Source organism: Meles meles, chromosome 12 (genome assembly GCF_922984935.1).
Source record: "Meles meles chromosome 12, mMelMel3.1 paternal haplotype, whole genome shotgun sequence".
NCBI lineage: Eukaryota > Metazoa > Chordata > Mammalia > Carnivora > Mustelidae > Meles > Meles meles.
In genome coordinates this window covers 26,304,214-26,322,396 of record NC_060077.1, presented here as the reverse complement: position 1 = coordinate 26,322,396, position 18,183 = coordinate 26,304,214, and the positions used below count along the sequence as shown (strand labels likewise).

Genomic DNA, 18,183 nt, shown 5'->3' with positions numbered 1-18,183 from the left:
ATTGTCTATATCAGAAGGTACAAGTCAGATACCTATGGGGCCTGGGCAGGTAATGAAGCAGGAAAGTATATGGAAAGCATCATGGTAAGTTCTTTGCTAAATGACAGATGACACTTAGCCCCAGCTCATCATCATTGCTATGCTGGAAAGAAGTCCTAATGAATCTGATATTCTGATTTTAAAACATTACAGTAATTACTTAATTATTAAGCTAAACACATGCTCCATTGATTCTCTTTGTGGCCTGGTGGTTAAGAAATCTACAGAGCTGGTCTGATGAGGTATGTGCTTCCTCTCCAGAGAGGGGATCAGAGACTAGTCTGCCCAGCCTCAGTTTGGACTCTTTCTCTTTTCATGTGTGAGAAATGGTGGCCAGAGCTGTACAGAGGGGACTGAGAGGGTCGGCAGAGAGAAATCCTGAGATAGGTGAATTTAGTTAGGGTTTCAGTCTCTCTTAGTTAGCTGTGGTTTAATTTGTGCTGGCCCTATTAGATGTGAGCTTAAATCATAGGAAATTAGTTCATGATGGGAATGAAAGCTGTTTTTTCCCACCACCTTTACTTGGTAAGCCAGTGGATCTGTTTGCCTTTTTGGTGCACAGTGTCAGTTCATCCATCATCCACACAGTGAGAGAAGTGCTATAGCTGGAATGAACAGGTTCCTGGGAGAAGGTAGGGCAGGAGAACTTTTGCCCAGGCTATGGTTTTCACGAATGTTTCCTGATGGACTGTAGTGGGAGGAGGGTGGTCAAGTCCATGGAAGTAGCCTGTTGAAGGCCCTGAGGGCTAGTGAGGGCTGTGGGATTGGATTTGGCAGAGGGGCTACCTGAAGAAAGGTGGTGGCCTCTGGAGAGGGAGGGATAGGTCAGGTTTGATCTTTTAAGTAAAGGTGGTGTGGCAGTATCAGATTCTCTTTTAAAAAAGATCAGTTTTGTGGGGCACCTGGGTGGCTCAGAACGTTAAGGATTTGACTCTTGATTTTACCTCAGGTCAAGATATCAGGCTCCTGAGATTGAACTTCCACTGGGCTATGCTCAGTGCATAGCCTGCTTTAGATTCTCTCTCTCCCTTTCCCCCTCCCTGTCTGCTCTCACTCTCAGTCTCAAAAAAAAAAAAGAAGAGGAGGGAAAGACAGGTGTTGGAGTAGACTAGTTGAGATTCCCTAGCTGTGTGTGGCCTAGCAGGACTGAAGCAGGGAGGTCCTTTAACATGTGAGGCCCACAAATCTGGTGTTTGATTAGTGGAGAGAGAAAGGAAGGTCATGAATGATGTAGGTTCTGGTGTGGCAGCTGGGGCATGATGTGGGCTGTTCAGAGCTGGTAAAGAATGAGAGTGGCGCCCTGCTCTTTGGTGAAGAGTGTAAGTTCTCCTGGACATGAAAAGTTAAGTCTGGGTCGTGAGCTTCTGGGGAGGCCTGGGCTCTGGGATCCTTGGTAGCAGATGAGCTCACCTAAAGGGGTGTACACAGTGAGAAGAGGACCTGGGATCTCAGGGATGCTCTTCTCCAGGGAGAGGACAAGGTGGCACAAGAGACAGGAGTGATCAGATATGTAGGAGGAAAACCAGGAGAGTGATGACATTGAAATTAGAGAAGTGTTCTGGTGACTGGGATGGGTGCCAGTGGAAGTGTATGCTGTTTAATGCTGTCGTCACCTGGGGGGTTGCAGAGTCAGGTATAGATTCACAGAACACAAATGGAACTCAGTTCCTCGGGTGAAAAAGCTAGGTTGAAGTTTTTTCCTTACTTGGTGCTAGAAGGTCACTATTTTGGATTGTACTCTAGTGCAAACTCAGCCAAGATTTCAAAATAAGATCATTTTCTACTGAGTAGGAATGTGTCCAAACCAGCTCTAGGGATGAATACCATTAGGAATGAAGCTTCTTAGAAAACAGTAAAGTGTCTCAGAACCTTTAACAGTTTATCACCCCGACACTTCTTAAAATGTAGAACCCCTTTATTCTCAGGGTAGGCTGTTTGATTTGAACCTTCGAGGTGGCTGAGACTGGTTTGCTTTACAGAGGGAATCAAATGTCAGCTATCCACAGGGCTCCTGGGCAGCTGGCTGAGAGAGGGCACATCTAAAGGGTGTGGCACTCGAGGGTGGGGTTTTAGAAGAAAGAGTAGGATTCCCCCCCCCCAGTTTTATTGAAGTTTAATTGATAAAAATAGGATTTTTAAAAACATAAGATTAAATTCCATAGTATGAAATAGTATATTAAAATACAGGTACAGGGCACCTGGGTGGCTCAGTGGGTTAAGCCTCTGTCTTCGGGTTAGGTCATGATCCCAGGGTTCTGGGATCGAGGCCCGCATCAGGCCCTCTGCTCAGCAGGGTGCCTGCTTCTCCCTCTTTCTCTGCCTGCCTCTCTGCCTACTTGTGATCTCTCTGTCAAATAAATCAAATCTTAAAAAAAAAAAATGCAGGTACAGTTGAGAGGATAATTACAAAGTGAACACCTCGGTAGCTGTCCTAGTAGACTGATACTAGAAGCCCCCAGTGTGTCCCCTCACTAGTTGTATTCCTTACTGCATGTCTGAAGGAACCACCTTCAGGTAACTTTTGTAATGATTAATTCCTTGTTCTCTTTATATGCACCTGTGTTGTGTATGCATTCTTGAATAGTTTAGTTTTGTCTATTTTATGATGTTTATGTAAGTGGGCTCATATCATAAGGTTGGTTTTTTTTTTTTCTATTTTGTCTTTTTCATGTAACAGTTTTTTGTTGTTTTTGCTTTAGTAGGGGGAGGGGCAGGGAAAGAAAGAATCTCAAATCTCAAGCAGGCTTCATGCCCAGCTCAGAGCCCAACATGGGACTTGATCTCACAACCCTGAGATCATAACCTGAGTCAAAATCAAGAGTTGGACACTTAACCAACTGAGCCAACCAGTCGCCCCTCACATAGCATTGTTTTTGAGATCCATCCATGTTGATGCTAATAGCTGTTAGTTTGTTCATTGTCATTACTACACACTATTCCATTGTATAAATATATGATAGTATAATTTATCCATTCTAAATTGGTTGCTGGTACATATGTACGGGACACACTGCCAGGTTCTGGAGTGGAATTGCTGAGTTGTATGTTTATAGGTATCTTCAGATTCACTAGATAAGTACAAATATCTTTTCAGTAGTAGAAAGAGTAGAATTAACACCAAATTAGGAGAATGGCCAGGGCGATCCCAAGCAGGGAACTGCCCATGCAGAGACCTCCAGGGCATAAATCAGCATATCCCAGAGGACCTAATGCTGTGAGGCTGAGTCTTGGAAAGGGCAGAAGTCAGAGAGCCTCTGATTTCAGGCTACAAAGCGTGGATCTCTCCTCTGGGGCAGTGGGGCAGTGTGGAGCCACTGTGGAGAGGGACAAGACGGGGGGTACATTTTGATGGAGGCTGTTCTGGGTCTTCCATCAGTGTCTGCCTGTGCTTTCTCCAAAGGTGATAGTCCCATTGCCCACCTGGAATGCTCGGACCCGGGAACCTGTAACAGACAATGTGGAGAAGTTTGCCATTGAGACAGAGCTCATCTACAAGTATTCTCCCTTCCGCAATGAAGAGGAAGTTATGACTCAGTTCATGAAGATTCCTGGGGACAGTGGTAAGTAGACTTGAGCCTACAGTCCCTAGTATCTAGGAGCTTCAGAGCCATGAATGGTGTGGGGATGGGCAGGTGGCGCTAGCAGGACAAAAGGAGGATTTCTTTCCCAGGAACACTGGTTATCATCTTCAATCTCAAACTCATGGATAATGGAGAGCCAGAGCTAGACATAATCTCAAATCCAAGAGATATCCAGATGGCAGAGACTTCCCCAGAGGGCACGTGAGTGTGGCTGGGAAGGGAGGGAAGTCTTGGAACTGGTGTTCATTTTCTCAGGGAGAGAGCCCAGGAGGTGACTTTAGCAAAAGGGGGAGGAGGAGCTCATTCCCTGAATTTCCCAGTATTGGAGTTGATGAAGCTGAGCACTCCATATTTTCTTAACCACAAGCAGGACGAATAGGACAGCAGCTCCACAGCTAAGCCAAAAGAAAAGATTAATGATCCCTTGCCCTGACTCCTTGATTTGGAAACAGTCTTAGAGGTGGGGGAGGATTTGCTGGGTCTGTGGTGGGGCCAGTGGTAGGGCTGGGTCAGGTGCCTGTGGAGTGCTTATGCTGGGGATGTGAGGGATGTGCACCCCACACCAAGGGAGCAGCCCTTCAGGGTGGTGAGAAAAGCCAAGATATGAGGTGGAAGTTTTGCAGAGGCTGTCCTGCCGTATCTTTGGTCAAACTGGTTGTGGGTGGGTGATAGCACTCTTTCATTCCTGCCACCTCTAGGAAGCCAGAGCGGCGCTCCTTCCGTGCCTATGCTGCTGTGCTCTATATTGATCCCCGGATGCGGATCTTCATCCATGGGCACAAGGTGCAGACCAAGAGGCTCTCCTGCTGCCTGTATAAGCCCAGGTAGGGGCCTGCCCACCCTGGTAGCTGTTCCCTTGAGGTGAGGATGGGGCTGTGGCTGTATTTCTTATGGGCATTGTTGGAGTGATGGTAGGAGTGATGATGATAAGAGGCTCTGACAGTGTTGACTGGATTTGGGCCTTTAAGCTACTTGTGATTTACTGCATAGAAACTTCTAAGTCTTCAGGAGGGGGCACAGATGGCTGGTGAGCTGTGAAGATTGGTTGTTGAAGCTTGCTGAGTGTGAGTTCTATGACATGGAGGGTGTCCTACCTGGCACAGTGAACTGAGCCTCTCAGCTTTAGGGCCAAGGGGCCTTTAGACACTACACAGGAGAGAGCAAAGGCCTTGGCTGATTGCTGAGATTTATTTCTGCTGTGGGATTATTGACACATCTGGTGAGTAGTGAGGTTGCTTATCAAAGATGGAGTAAGGGGCAAGTGGAATAAGGAGTTGAGGATTTTGCTAAAATAAGTTTTGTTTTGTTGGGGTTTTTTGAGAGAGAATGAGTAAGAGAGAGCACGAGACGGGAGAGGGTCAGAGAGAGAAGCAGACTCTCCACTGAGTAGGGAGGCCTATCTGGGACTTGATACTGGGACTCCGGGATCATGACCTGAGCCGAAGGCAGTTGCTTAACGAGCTGAACCAACCAGGCACCCTAAAATGTTTGTTTTTGACTCATCATGAATATAGTGCAGCTTGGAAGGAGGCAAGAAAGCAGGGTGCTTCTTGAGGTGTTCAGGTTGCTGCCCTGCCCTCCTGCTGCTTGGGTCTTCAGGTTGCGTTTTCCCCTGTTCAGGATGTACAAGTACACATCAAGCCGTTTCAAGACTCGTGCAGAGCAGGAGGTGAAGAAAGCTGAGCATGTAGCGCGGATTGGTAATGTGCACTCCCTGCCCCCTGGGCAGGAGGGGGGATCAGGTTGGGGTTGTCTGGGGGATACTTGTGGCCAAAGCGGATCCAAAAAAAGCTCTGTCTAGCACCCAGGGGCAGGCTCTTCTAGAACCACTGGAACCACTGGTCTAGTTCCTCTTGCACCCCTCCCCTTGCATGCCAATCCTCTCAGCATTTTCCCCCCCAGACTCTACTTTCTCTTTATCAGCCATTTTTAGGGACTTACCTAAAATAGCAGCAACTCCTTGATTTGCCCAGAGTGAAGAATCTCACACTTTCCTTTGGCCCAAATACTTGTGAAATTAGTTTTCCTGACTCCAGGGCAAAATCTCAAGGTCTCTCATGGTGACGGGGCTTCTTGGCAGCTTGATGGAGAGTGATTGGCTGAGGACTTTGATACTTTCCAGCTCCTGCTGAGGATGTAACACTGGTTGCTTTGGGCAGTTTTTGACCTGTTCTGGTTTGTTTGTAAAGTTTTAAAAAAAACATGTCTAAAGTATAAATAGTACCTGTTTTGTTTGGGGCCTCCAAACAAAAGGATTTTCCTTTTTGTACTGACTGCATTCCAGGCAGGGAGGTTGGAGGCAGCTCTTCTGTTCCTTGACAGTGTACATACATCTTGCCCAGTGGGTACTGCACTGTAGGATTCAGGAGGGATGACTAAGAGTTTTTGAACCTTTGTATTCCTTAATCATGGTCTCTTCTGGATTTTAGCTGAGGAGAAGGCACGGGAAGCAGAGAGCAAAGCTCGGACCTTAGAAGTTCGCCTAGGTGGAGACCTCACTCGGGACTCCAGGGTAAGGCCCCAAATCTGAGCAGCTGTTGTCTAACATTTCTGGCATTAGGATCCCAGAGCTGGCCTGGCTCAGCCCCAAGCTAGTTGTGAACCCCTCGCCCTAAAGCTGCAAAATGGGACATTAAGATATTTCCGTAATCATTATTGAACACACTGTATGGCAGAATCTTGGCTAATCATTTCAACATCCTAACAACGATATGGAGTGGCCCCTGTTAGTATTCTCAGTTTATAGAAAGGGAGATTGAAGTGAAGATGGTCACTTGCCCCAGGTCACATACCTGAAGGGGTCTGAGCAGTTCTTTACCCTCTCTGTCTGACACTGTTATTTCAGTTGGGGGTGTTTCCTCCTTCATTTCAGCCTGGTCAGGTAAAGCATGGCTTTTGAGTTTGTCCCCATTAAGGCCATTTTTCTGTAGAAGAGAAGTAAATCTCTAAGTGTGGTTCTGAATCCATGTGATTTAAACAGAAGTTTCAGATGGTGGTTATAATATTGCCTGCTATGGCCCATAGCATCTCCTCCCCTCACTTGGTGCCAACGTATGTTTCCAGGTGATGTTGCGGCAGGTCCAGAACACAGCCATTACCTTGCGCAGAGAAGCTGATGTCAAGAAGCGAATCAAGGAAGCCAAGCAGCGGTGAGTGCCAGGGCTGGCTTTTGTGGATTTTTTGTTTTTAAGATTTATTTATTTATTTGTCAGAGAGAAAGAGAGCATACACAAGCAGGGAGAGCGGTAGGCAGGGGGAGAAGCTCCCTGCTGAGCAAGGAGCCCACATACAGGGCTTGATCCCAGGACCCTGGGATCATGACCCTAGCTGTAGGCAGCTGCTTAACCAACTGAGCCACCCAGGTGTCCCTGGCTTTTGGTTTTTTAAAATTATGTAACGTTTGTACTCATTGACAATTAAAGAGCTTCAGGACTCCTCCCCACCTTGTGAGTTTGCTGTTCTATCACAAAGATTGCTTTGAGAGAGCCAGTGATGTTGTGGTCCCAAATGCTTGTCAGTGCCCACTGTAGGTTTTCTCCTGAGGTAGGAAAAGTCAGGGCAGGACCAATCCCTGGAATAGAACACCAGACTTTCCTTCCTGGCCATTCCCATTCCTCCCTCTGCTTTTTCCTTTTTTTTTCCCCCTCTCTCTCCCTTTCTTCTCTCTCCTTTTTTCTCTTCCTTTTTTCTTCTCTTTTTCATTTAAAGGAGAAATTTAAGTATATATTTTAATATATACTTTAAGTATATATTTTAATATATACTTTAAGTATATATTTTTTCATTTATATTTCATTTAAGTATATATTTTAATAATATATATCATATATAAATATATATATTACATGTATATACATCATATATATATGATGCTGATTATATAAAGCTTATAAAACAGACCATTTTTAGAAACACCATCTTAAAACTCCCTTATATTAGTACCTTCTGGTACTATTTACTCTTAATATTTTGTCCCTGGTTAAAATATGGAGTAATGCTGTAGATTGAGTTTTGGATCTTTTTCATCTAGAATGGGCACTTGCCCTGGCTCATTAGATAATCTCCATATTCCATTTTATGTGTGGAGCTTCTTGGAACTCTTGTCTTAGAATTCCCGAGTTGCTATTTCTTGGCCTTCCTGTCACAGGCATAGGTTCCCGGATTCTTCTGAGTCAGTGCACTGCTCATTAATCTGCTTTTCAACTCCATGATTTTGTTACTCATCACATGAGGGTCTCTTCTCTCACATACATGTTCATCGTTCTAGTGAATTATTACCTTTTTCAAATTAATTACTGTCATATTAGTGGAGTAGGTATGACCTTGTGTTTAGCCCACCATGTAACTATCTTCACAGAGATTTGCAGCAGCTTCACAGTATCCCATTCATACTTAAATCTTAACTTAAATCTTGTTTTGTTACCAGAAGCCAGCCACAGTCACATGTTTTTAATTAGGGATGCTCAGAGTCACTGCACATTACCATACCCCTACCAGGTCTGATGGGTTACACATTTGACTGGAAGTGCAAAATTTATTTCTTAACATGTCTCAAGTTTAAGCTTAAGCTCACATATCTTAAAGAAGGTGGTGTTTGTGTGTTAATGGGTTGATCTGCTTACATTTATCTTGTGTCTTCTCAGAGCACTTAAAGAACCTAAGGAACTGAATTTTGTCTTTGGGGTCAACATTGAACACCGGGACCTGGATGGCATGTTCATCTATAACTGTAGCCGCTTGATCAAGATGTATGAGAAAGTGGGGCCACAGCTGGAAGGAGGCATGTGAGTATTGCCCACCAAGAGCTTTTCAACCCAAGGTGGTGAGTGGGCCAGTAGGGTGACAGAACTGTCTTCTTTCTCCCTTCAGGGCATGTGGTGGGGTTGTTGGGGTTGTTGACGTGCCCTACCTGGTCCTGGAACCTACACACAACAAGCAGGACTTTGCTGATGCCAAGGAGTACCGGCACCTGCTGCGGGCGATGGGGGAGCATCTGGCACAGTACTGGAAGGACATTGCCATTGGTAATTCCTTTTCTGTTCACTTCTTATCTTAGGAGACCCTTAGTGCCCAAGGGTTTAAATTTAGGAAGAGCAAGAGGCTGTCTCCTAATATGTGTGGGTGTTTCCTTTCTAGCCCAGAGGGGAATCATCAAGTTCTGGGATGAGTTTGGCTACCTCTCTGCCAACTGGAACCAGCCCCCATCCAGTGAGCTACGTTACAAGCGTCGGAGAGCTATGGAAATCCCAACCACCATCCAGTGTGGTGAGCTGGTGGTCAGAACCTCCTTCTGACTCTCCACCATAATCCATGACCCTCTTCTCTGTGTCCCTTTGCCGGCCTCCTGACTTGACTTTCATGGATTCTGGGTCCCACTGGAGATGAGTCTGTTTGGTGGTGGCCCTGGGAGCTCAGCCTTGGGGCTGTGTCAAGTCCACCTGTCCCTCCTGAATGAGGCAGAGGGTATCTAACCTGCCAAGCCTAACTTTGGTACTACATTCTTTTTTTTTGTTTGTTTTTAAGATTTTATTTATTCATTTGACAGAGAGATCACAAGTAGGCAGAGAGGCAGGCAGAGAGAGAGAGGGAAGCAGGCCCCCTGTTGAGCAGAGAGCCCGATGCGGGACTCGATCCCAGGACCCTGAGATCATGACCTGAGCCGAAGGCAGTGGCTTAACCCACTGAGCCACCCAGGTGCCCCTGGTACTACATTCTTAATGGTGTGAGTGATGATTGAGCCAGGATCCTGTTAGAGGAGGGAGTGAGTCCGGGAACATTGAAAATTCCACGATATAAAATGTCTCTTTTTGCTGGAATCACCATCCCTGAGAAGAATTACTGTTCTGCAGGGAAGGCAGAGTTGTAGCCAGTGTAAAGATCTTTGCACAGAAAGTTGGGGGCATCTTTGCCTTGGGCCTGGTTGGGAGGAACATGTTTACTAAAGATATTGTTATGGGGCAAGGCTGATGTTTGTGGGGGTGTTTTCTGTGTCACAGATTTGTGTCTGAAGTGGCGAACCCTCCCCTTCCAGCTGAGTTCTGTGGAAAAAGATTACCCTGACACCTGGGTTTGCTCCATGAACCCTGATCCTGAGCAGGACCGGTGAGCACTTGCTCTAACAAGGAGATTGTGGGTGAGATCTCCTCTCTCCCCACTGTATTCTCTCTACCCTTTGGGTAAATAACTCGCTGTGCATCTTGAGGTCAGTGCTGATATCCTCACATCTCTGTCTTGCTGCAAATAATAAGTGCCCTGGAAATAAGAATAGATGTCTGTCCTGCAGTGAGTATTCATTCTGTACATTTGGGAACCCTGAGGTTGTTGCTGTGGTGAGAGAGCATGGTTTGGGTAAAGAGGAAGGACCATGTCCTACTTAGGGCCCTGTTTTGCCATCACCTCCCTAACACCCTCTTTCTACAGATGTGAGGCTTCTGAACAGAAGCAGAAGGTTCCCCTGGGGACATTCAGAAAGGACCTAAAGACACAAGAAGAGAAGCAGAAGCAGTTGACAGAGAAAATTCGCCAGCAGCAGGAAAAGCTAGAAGCTCTGCAGGTGTGTGGGTCATGGGCAGTAGACAGAGCTAGCTATTTTGTATGTATTCCAATGTGATCAGAAAATAAGTATCCTACCAGAGAGGTAACTGCCATCAACTAACATATCCTAACTTTTTATGACTACCTATGTACACATAAATATATATTTTATAATAAAAATATGGAAATTATGTGTCATAAGGCATACTCTTTAGTGCATACTTTCCTTGAGATACTTTTCCAGAAGTGAATTTGAAAGAGTAAGAGGGTTTGTAAAATCTTACGGCTTTTTATAACTACTTCCAAGTTATTATCCAGAACATATATTAATTTCCGTTTTTTACAAGCAGTACATCTATTTTAAAGTATTTTACAACTTAGTAGGCAAAGATACACATCTTATAATTTGAATTTCCTTCATATTTTTAAATTCAACAATTTTTTTATTCATCAATTTGTTTTTTCAGGATAGCTTATTCTCATTTTTTTTTCATATTTGTCAGGTTTTTGAGATGTGTTTATGGTATTAATCCTTTATGATTTTTTATTATAAAAAGGTTTTTCTTTTCTGGCTTCAGTGTATGTGCAGATGTTACACTAATCTGGAAGTCTTAGGCCTGCCTCCATGTCTGCTGAATCCCACTCATCCTTTCTGACCTTTTCCATCAGGCTTTTCTTACCTTTTCTGGCTTCTTTTATAGTAATTTAGTTCATTGACACTTTTTCCTGGTCTCTCAGTTGCTAGATTAATCACATAAAATCATGTAGTTTGCTAATGATTTTAGGGTATTTTTTGTCTCCCTAGTGAGAATGGGAGTCTTAATAGTAGGACTGTGGCCTAGGTTTTCTTTTTTATACACACACTGTCCCAGACACATAGTAGGGATGCAAAGAGTATGCTTGAATGTACCAAGATATTCAGATAGCCTCATCATCATCTTTGCTGTGCAGAAAACCACACCTATCCGCTCCCAAGCTGACCTGAAGAAATTGCCTTTGGAAGTGACCACCAGACCTTCCACTGAGGTAAGGCCCAGGAAGGTGGGGGGAGGGCTTTTTCTTAGGTATCTCATGCTATGCTCAGTGTTCTTACTCTCCTGTTCTCTTTCAGGAACCTGCACGTAGACCTCAGCGACCTCGGTCACCTCCTTTACCTGCTGTGATCAAGAATGCCCCGAGCAGACCCCCTTCCCTGCAACCTCCCAGGCCAGCCAGCCAGCCCCGAAAGGCTCCTGTCATCAGCAGTACCCCCAAACCTCCTGCCCTGGCAGCTCGGGAGGAGGCCAGTACATCCAGGGTCCTGCAACCACCGGAGGCACCCCGAAAGCCTGCTAACACACCGGTTAAGACTGCACCCCGGCCCACCCCTGTGGTGCAGCCACTATCACCATCTCTGCTACCCAACTCCAAGAGCCCTCGGGAGGTCCCTGCTCCCAGAGCCATCAAGACTCCAGTGGTCAAGAAACCAGAGCCACCCAGTAAACTCTGCCCAGTAAGATACTTTATCTCTTCCAGCCCCGAGTCTACCCTCAGTGGTGTAGGAGTGGAATCAGGCTGTGTCAAAGCTGTACTGGGGGAGGCTCACTGGAGTTCATCGAATCTAAAGCTTCTTGTTTCCTGAGGGAGGAGTCTCAATAGCTGAAGGGACTTGATCTGGTCAAGGCACAGAGCAAGGTGATTTCCTGTCCAAGGAGCTCTTCACTGCTCCCTTCGAGTTCTGGTCTGCCATAAATTTGAGTCCCCACCACCAGCTTTTATGGTATAGGTATAGGTTGGCAGCTTGGTGAGAGCTGTGGTGGGCTACAATGGTCAGCATGTCTCAGGGTAGTCATAGCTGATTGGCCAGGCAGGCTAAGGGAGAAATAAACTGAGAGACTCACTCTGCTACAGCTTTGAGCAAAGGGCCTTGTGGGCACAGGGATCAGGAGGTTGCTGTATACTGAGTTATGTCAGGAGGCTCAGCCCTGGGGGAACTAAGAAGCATACGAGTGGAACAGCTCCTTTAGGCCAGGTGGAATCTTCCTGCACTTCAAGGACTGACAGGGGCCCTCCTCATATTCCCTCTCCTCTTGCTGTAGACTACTCAGGGTCGGAAGCGGACTCTTGGAGTCTCTGACGAAGAAGAAGCTGAGGAAGAGGCTGAGAGGAGGAAAGAGAGGTCTAAGCGGGGCAAGTTTGCTGTGAAGGAAGAAAAGAAGGACTTGAATGAGGTAAGTGGTCCCAGGTGAGGTTAGAACGTCCTTCCCCAGGATTGCAGTCTGTACCAGCTCCATTTCTGTTTTGTGATTTGAGCCTCCTAGAAGCCCAGTTCATCTCTATAGGACTCAGTCACACAGATGACTTAGAAACATGGTGTCAGGTAGGCTTCTTAGTGAGATTGGCTTCTGGTTCTTATCACTGGCTGGAGGTCACACATAGACCAGGGAGTCTTGAAACCCTTTGCTTCCCGGTGTCTGTGACTTTTCTTTGCATACTGTCTTGTTTATAAAGGTGACAGAAGGGTAGATACTCAAGGTAGAGATTTAGAGAGCAGCTCTTGGTGAGACATGGAAATTTAAATAGCCACATATAAGATAATATGAAGTGACAGCTAATGACCTTGGGTTCTAGTCATTTAAAAATCTGCTTTTCAGGGGCACTGGGGATGCCTCTAATAGACTCTCTTCTCCTTACAGCTCTCAGACAGTGCTGGGGAAGATGACCTAGCTGACCTTAAGAGGGCTCAGAAAGGTGAGTTTGGGGAGTTACGTGGCAGTCTGTGGGGAAAAAGAGTAGTGGGGCCCCTCTGCCAGCAACTGCTTATCCTGAAGGCTCTTGAAGGTTTTCCTGGCTCTGGGCTCTTGTGTAGCAATGCTTCCAAGTCTGATTCTGAGAAGAATTCTGAAGATAGCACACCCTTATCTGTATTTTTAGCACAGATTTCTTGGCTTGCACTTCTGGCAGGCCATCATCCTGCCGCTCTTTGGCACCCTCATGGCAGATGGGGAAGGAGACCAGGGTGGCTGGGCTCCATGTTCCTGGCAAAATATGGGCAAGCATGTAGGGTTCTTGTCCCTGCAAACCCTAGGACCGCCTCTCTCAAGGTGGCCCTGGCTGAGTGGAGAACTTTATTAGTTTTTTGACTCTTGCTGCATCCTCATTCTCTCAGATAAAGGGTTGCACGTGGAGGTGCGTGTGAACAGGGAGTGGTACACAGGCCGTGTCACAGCTGTGGAGGTGGGCAAACATGTGGTGCGGTGGAAGGTGAAGTTCGACTACGTGCCCACAGACACCACTCCGAGAGACCGCTGGTAACACCCCTTTCCAGAGGTTGACAGAGTTGGCCAGGCCAGGGGGAGGACTGTCCCTGGCCTCCCAGCAGGTGGCCCATCCTGGGCATCTGGGACACGCATGACACAAGTGCTGTGTGACTTCTAGGGTGGAGAAAGGCAGTGAGGACGTGCGGCTGATGAAGCCCCCTTCTCCGGAGTACCAGAGCCCTGATACACAGCAGGAGGGCGGAGAGGAGGAGGAGGAGGTGGCAGTGGCCCAGCAGGCTGTAGCCATGGCGGAGCCCTCTACTTCTGACTGCATCCGCATAGAGCCTGACACCACTGCCCCGAGCACCAACCACGAGACCATTGATCTGCTCGTCCAGATCCTCCGGTATGTGTGTCTTCCCACTCTGGGGCTAACTGTGGCGCTCCGTACTTTTTCTTGCTATTCTGAATTTCTGTTCCCACCTTCTCCTTTAGGAATTGTTTACGATACTTTCTGCCTCCAAGTTTCCCCATCTCCAAGAAGGAGCTTAGTGCTATGAATTCAGATGAGCTAATATCATTTCCTCTGGTGAGTTTGGCCTAACCTTTATTTTTATTCTGTGTGGCCCCTCAGCTTCGTGCTTTTTGTAATTGCCAGCTCTTGCTATGTCTTTCTTCTCTCCTCCTGGCAGTAGCTTGTTGTGACTGGCATGTAGAAGCCAACCATATGCTACCATAAGATGCTGGGGCTGAGTCCTCACTTAGGGGCAGCAGGCCTGGTTTGACATGTCACAATGAGTATATCCTTTTTCCTCTACCCCAGCAAAGGGGGTAAACTTGTCCCAGGCAACAGGGAAGAACTTAGGCTCAAAATGCCTGAAACTTGACTCTTAGAGCGAGGTAGAGATGTGTTGGAAGTAAGCACTGAGTGTTGTTACGCTCTTGGGGCACAGGCTCTGTGGTGGACCTCTTAATGAGCAGCAGAAGAGAGTCCTGCCTCCTAAGTGGCTTATGGTTCAGTAGGGATTAAATTTTTACCAGGTAGTTGGACATGAGACTGAGAGCAGTAAGTGCTGTGGAAGCAGGTGTTGGGCTGTGGCAGCATTGTGGAGGGAGAGAGCAGCAGTCTGAAGTGCCTGTGTGACAGGGAAACTTTGAGGCAGGGGGACTTTGTGAGCAAGGGGTCAGAGTGATGAAAGTTCCCAGGTTGAGGCAACAGGCTGTGTGAGGAACACTTCGGGAAGAAGAGAGCCTAAGGGCCAGGATATGGTGCATCTTGAATGTCTGGTCTTAGGCATAGTGGCTTAAACCTTGTATAAAATGGAGGGCTAGCAAAAGTGTTGAGTTGGGGGAATTTGTCAGTCTGAACCTGGTCTAGGACAAGAGGCAACAAACTTTCTGTAGAGGGCCAGCTAGCAGATATTTTCAGCTCTGGGCGTTATACAGTCTCTGTGGTAAGTACGGAATTCCACTATTACAGCATGAAAGCTGCAGTAGACAATTTGTAAAGGAGTGGATATGGCTGTGCTCCAATATAAGCTCCATTTACAAAACAGGCAGCAGGCTGATTTGGCCTGGGGCTCTAGTGTGCTGACCCTGCCCTAAGAGGATACTTCTCATGGTAGTATGGGTGGGATGGGTGATTGGGAGATGCAGGGGCAAGGGGGCAGGTCCACTTGTGAAAGGTCAGAGGTGAGGGAGTGGCAACTTGAGCCAGAGTGGTGGGAGTGAACTGGCGGGTGAAAGGGCCATGTCAGGTTGTTGACTGGAAGCAAGTGATAGGGGAGGAGGCAGAGCCCACGTGCTTCTCTATGTCTCGGGCCTGTGGGAAGTGATGACAAAGCTATTAAGGGGGAGAGAAAACAGAGGGTGAGGATAAGAGAAGTGATGAATTGCGATGTATGTTGGGCTGGAAGCACCAGCACCTATATTTCTGGTGATGTCCAATGGGCAGGTGGAGATTGGGGACTGGGCACTTAAGGGATGCGAAGGCCAGGACTGCAGATGGGATCTGGGAGTTGTCTTCATTGAGTGGGATAGATATTTTTATGGTTGGAATCTATGAAAGCTTTCTAGGGAGGAGTTTCTAGACAATAGAACTAGAATCGAAACTGCAAATCTAGTGTTTTCAAGATGTTGGGGCCTCGTGTGGCAGCTATGTGCTTGATGGTTTGCCAGAGAGGAAGAGATGGGGTTTTTAATCTCCATTCTATTTTTTTTTTTTTTTTTTAAAGAGATGTTAGGTGTTGAAGAAACAAGCTCAGAGAGGTGAGAGTCTGTTGTGATAAAACCCAGATTTGAACCCAGGTACCTCTTCTTTAGGACAAGGGTCTTGCCCTTCTACAGAACTGCCTTGCTTCCTTAGATGAGAGGGGAGGAGCAGACAGAGGGAGCTAGAGGATGGCAGAGCTGCTGGTCGCTTCCCCAGAAAGCTCCATGCCTTAGCTCTTGCGCTTGTTGAGGCTGTGGGTGCTCTCTGCAAATCCCAGGAACAAACCACTAACAGGATGGCTAGGGTGGCCTGGCAGCCTCTTGTCAGTCAGATTTGTTGATTTGGGCTTAAAGTTGTTGCCAGACTCAGAGCAAAGCCTGAGTGCAGTGGGATCTTTGCTGCTTAGACCAGAAACAAAGATAGGAGCATCTGAGCCTCAAAGATGAGTCTATTAGCTTGTGCTTATAAAAGGAGGTATACGACCAATGCATCAACTTTATAGTCTGCTGATTGTAATGTCTACAACAACTCAAACTAATTTTTTAATGTCAGGAACACAACAGAGTCTAATGCTCATTATGTTTTTGTCAGTCTGTAAAAGATCCTTTTTGCTATCATACTGGAGTAAGGGTTCCATGAAGTCCTCAGGAGGTCTGCAAACATTAGATTTAAATAATATCTGTTTTTAAAAAATAATATAGCCATGCAAACCTATAATAAATAAAAAGTTTAAAGAGTTAAAAAAAACTTAACATTGGGCTCAAGACATTGTATACTGAGTTTTCATATTTTGGAGTCTGCTCAAACATTTTGTGCTACCAACATAATTATTTTTTACATAAAACTTCAAATTTCTTTGCCATCTTGGTTTAATAAGATAATTCTCTAAATTGTAAGGTAGACAACACAGTTAAGTACTTGCCAGTAACACTTTAAAGCCGCAGTCAGGAGCCTGTAATGCTTTTTAAAAACAGGAGCCCCTCAATGGCAGGTAGCTCATACATTTTTACAGAAGTATATAAACACGAGTTGATAAGATTGCAGTGGTCAGCCAGAACTACTCATTTTCATCAAAATGACCTTGCCATTCTTATTGGTGGCTTAGGAGTAAATGTTATAAATTAGAGCTTTGAAAATAGATACTCTTCAGATTTTTTTACGATTCCATGTTCGAATTCAAAATATTTCTTTTGAAGCAAGTGTTCTGCTACCTTTTAAAAGTTTGAAAAGCCTCATGTCTAGAAAAACTGCTAGTTTACCATCACTACCCCACATCTTGGAAATTTCGGGTACTTAGGAAAGGTAGTAAAAGCTCTGATCCTGCTTATAGAAATATACTACACAAATATGGAGGTATTTGCATTGGTGGGTGTTTGATAAATATTTCTGGAAGAGAACTTTTGGTTCTTAACATTGTGGGTGTGACTTCGAATGGACTGTCAGGAGGACTGGTGAAGTTAGAAAGGTGTGATTGAGCTGGGAGAGGGACTTGTCCTTTTTGTGCCAACTGGAATGGAAGAATCATTCCTCACATACACTAATGGCTTGCTGTCTGCCAAGGGTTGAGGACTTCACATTGGGTGATCCTATCTCCCTCCTCATGGCAGCCTCATGAGATGGGCTAGAAAACCCATTTGTCCCTTGTGTGTGACATTCCTTCACACTGAGGATCCTTGTGCTGGGCCAGTTGGGTGGGGATACAAGTGCTGATTTAGAGTGACCCTGGGGACCCCTGTAAGCTCATGCACTCACCCTCTGGGTTCCCTCCCTACAGAAAGAGTACTTCAAGCAGTATGAAGTGGGACTCCAGAATCTCTGCCATTCCTATCAGAGCCGTGCTGACTCACGGGCCAAGGCCTCCGAGGAGAGCCTGCGCACTTCTGAGAGAAAGCTCCGAGAGACAGAGGAGAAGCTGCAGAAGCTGAGGACCAACATTGTGGCGCTCCTGCAAAAGGTGCAGGAGGTGAGCCAGGCAGCCCTCTCATTGCAGCTGGACCACCTGGTGTCTCAGGGAGGGGGGCCTGGGCACCTCCTGCTCCCTTCTCCCTACTCACAGGAATCTGTGGTTCCAACCCTGGCTGCACAGCATCCTGACCAAGAGGGCTGGAGGTGGTGCGGCTGCCTGGGCCTCATCCCAGCCAGACCCACGGTATCAGATTTTTGCCCTTGTTTAGATACTCTGATTTACAACCTGGTTTAAGAATCCTCCAAGCCATAAAACAGAAAGAAGTTCTCGCTTTTCCAGATGACGCCCAGATTGGGATTGGGTTGCCCAGAAGTGGGGAGTGCCCCTGTAGGGTCCTGCACCCAGGCAGTGAAAACTGTGGACTTGTTCTGTGTCTGTCCTGGGGATACTGGGTGAACCAGATAGGCAAGATAAGGTCCCTACCTCATGGCCCAGTAGTCTGGGCCTTCTATAAGAGAAAGAAAACAGGAAGGCCACTTTACTAGGGTGTTCTAAGAAGAGGGTATTTGAGCTGAGAGTAGAATCAGTTACACAGGATTAGATGTGAGTGCTTTGAGCAGAGAGAAGACTAGGACCTGAGGCCCAAGGTAGGGAGTTGTGGGCAATAGAAGA

At 46.4% G+C, this 18,183-nt stretch overlaps 1 protein-coding gene across 4 annotated transcripts in view; it reads left to right on the top strand.

The window, feature by feature from the left end:
- MORC2 (MORC family CW-type zinc finger 2) overlaps positions 1 to 18,183 on the top strand; it is a 42,238-nt gene that overhangs the window by 21,736 nt on the left and 2,319 nt on the right. The window contains exons 7-26 of one of the 4 annotated variants that reach the window (XM_046025961.1): positions 3,440 to 3,599; positions 3,710 to 3,821; positions 4,319 to 4,444; positions 5,241 to 5,320; positions 6,050 to 6,132; positions 6,684 to 6,769; positions 8,264 to 8,404; positions 8,490 to 8,644; positions 8,757 to 8,885; positions 9,617 to 9,722; positions 10,041 to 10,173; positions 11,106 to 11,180; positions 11,266 to 11,646; positions 12,233 to 12,364; positions 12,830 to 12,884; positions 13,303 to 13,444; positions 13,572 to 13,799; positions 13,889 to 13,982; positions 17,380 to 17,568; positions 17,692 to 17,754. In XM_046025961.1, coding sequence (XP_045881917.1) covers positions 3,440 to 3,599; positions 3,710 to 3,821; positions 4,319 to 4,444; positions 5,241 to 5,320; positions 6,050 to 6,132; positions 6,684 to 6,769; positions 8,264 to 8,404; positions 8,490 to 8,644; positions 8,757 to 8,885; positions 9,617 to 9,722; positions 10,041 to 10,173; positions 11,106 to 11,180; positions 11,266 to 11,646; positions 12,233 to 12,364; positions 12,830 to 12,884; positions 13,303 to 13,444; positions 13,572 to 13,799; positions 13,889 to 13,982; positions 17,380 to 17,568; positions 17,692 to 17,754 — 2,670 coding nt within the window. Of the gene's footprint in view, positions 1 to 3,439; positions 3,600 to 3,709; positions 3,822 to 4,318; positions 4,445 to 5,240; positions 5,321 to 6,049; positions 6,133 to 6,683; positions 6,770 to 8,263; positions 8,405 to 8,489; positions 8,645 to 8,756; positions 8,886 to 9,616; positions 9,723 to 10,040; positions 10,174 to 11,105; positions 11,181 to 11,265; positions 11,647 to 12,232; positions 12,365 to 12,829; positions 12,885 to 13,302; positions 13,445 to 13,571; positions 13,800 to 13,888; positions 13,983 to 17,379; positions 17,569 to 17,661; positions 17,755 to 18,183 lie in introns of all 4 variants that reach the window. The other 3 variants (XM_046025960.1, XM_046025963.1, XM_046025962.1) reach the window with 3 other exon arrangements.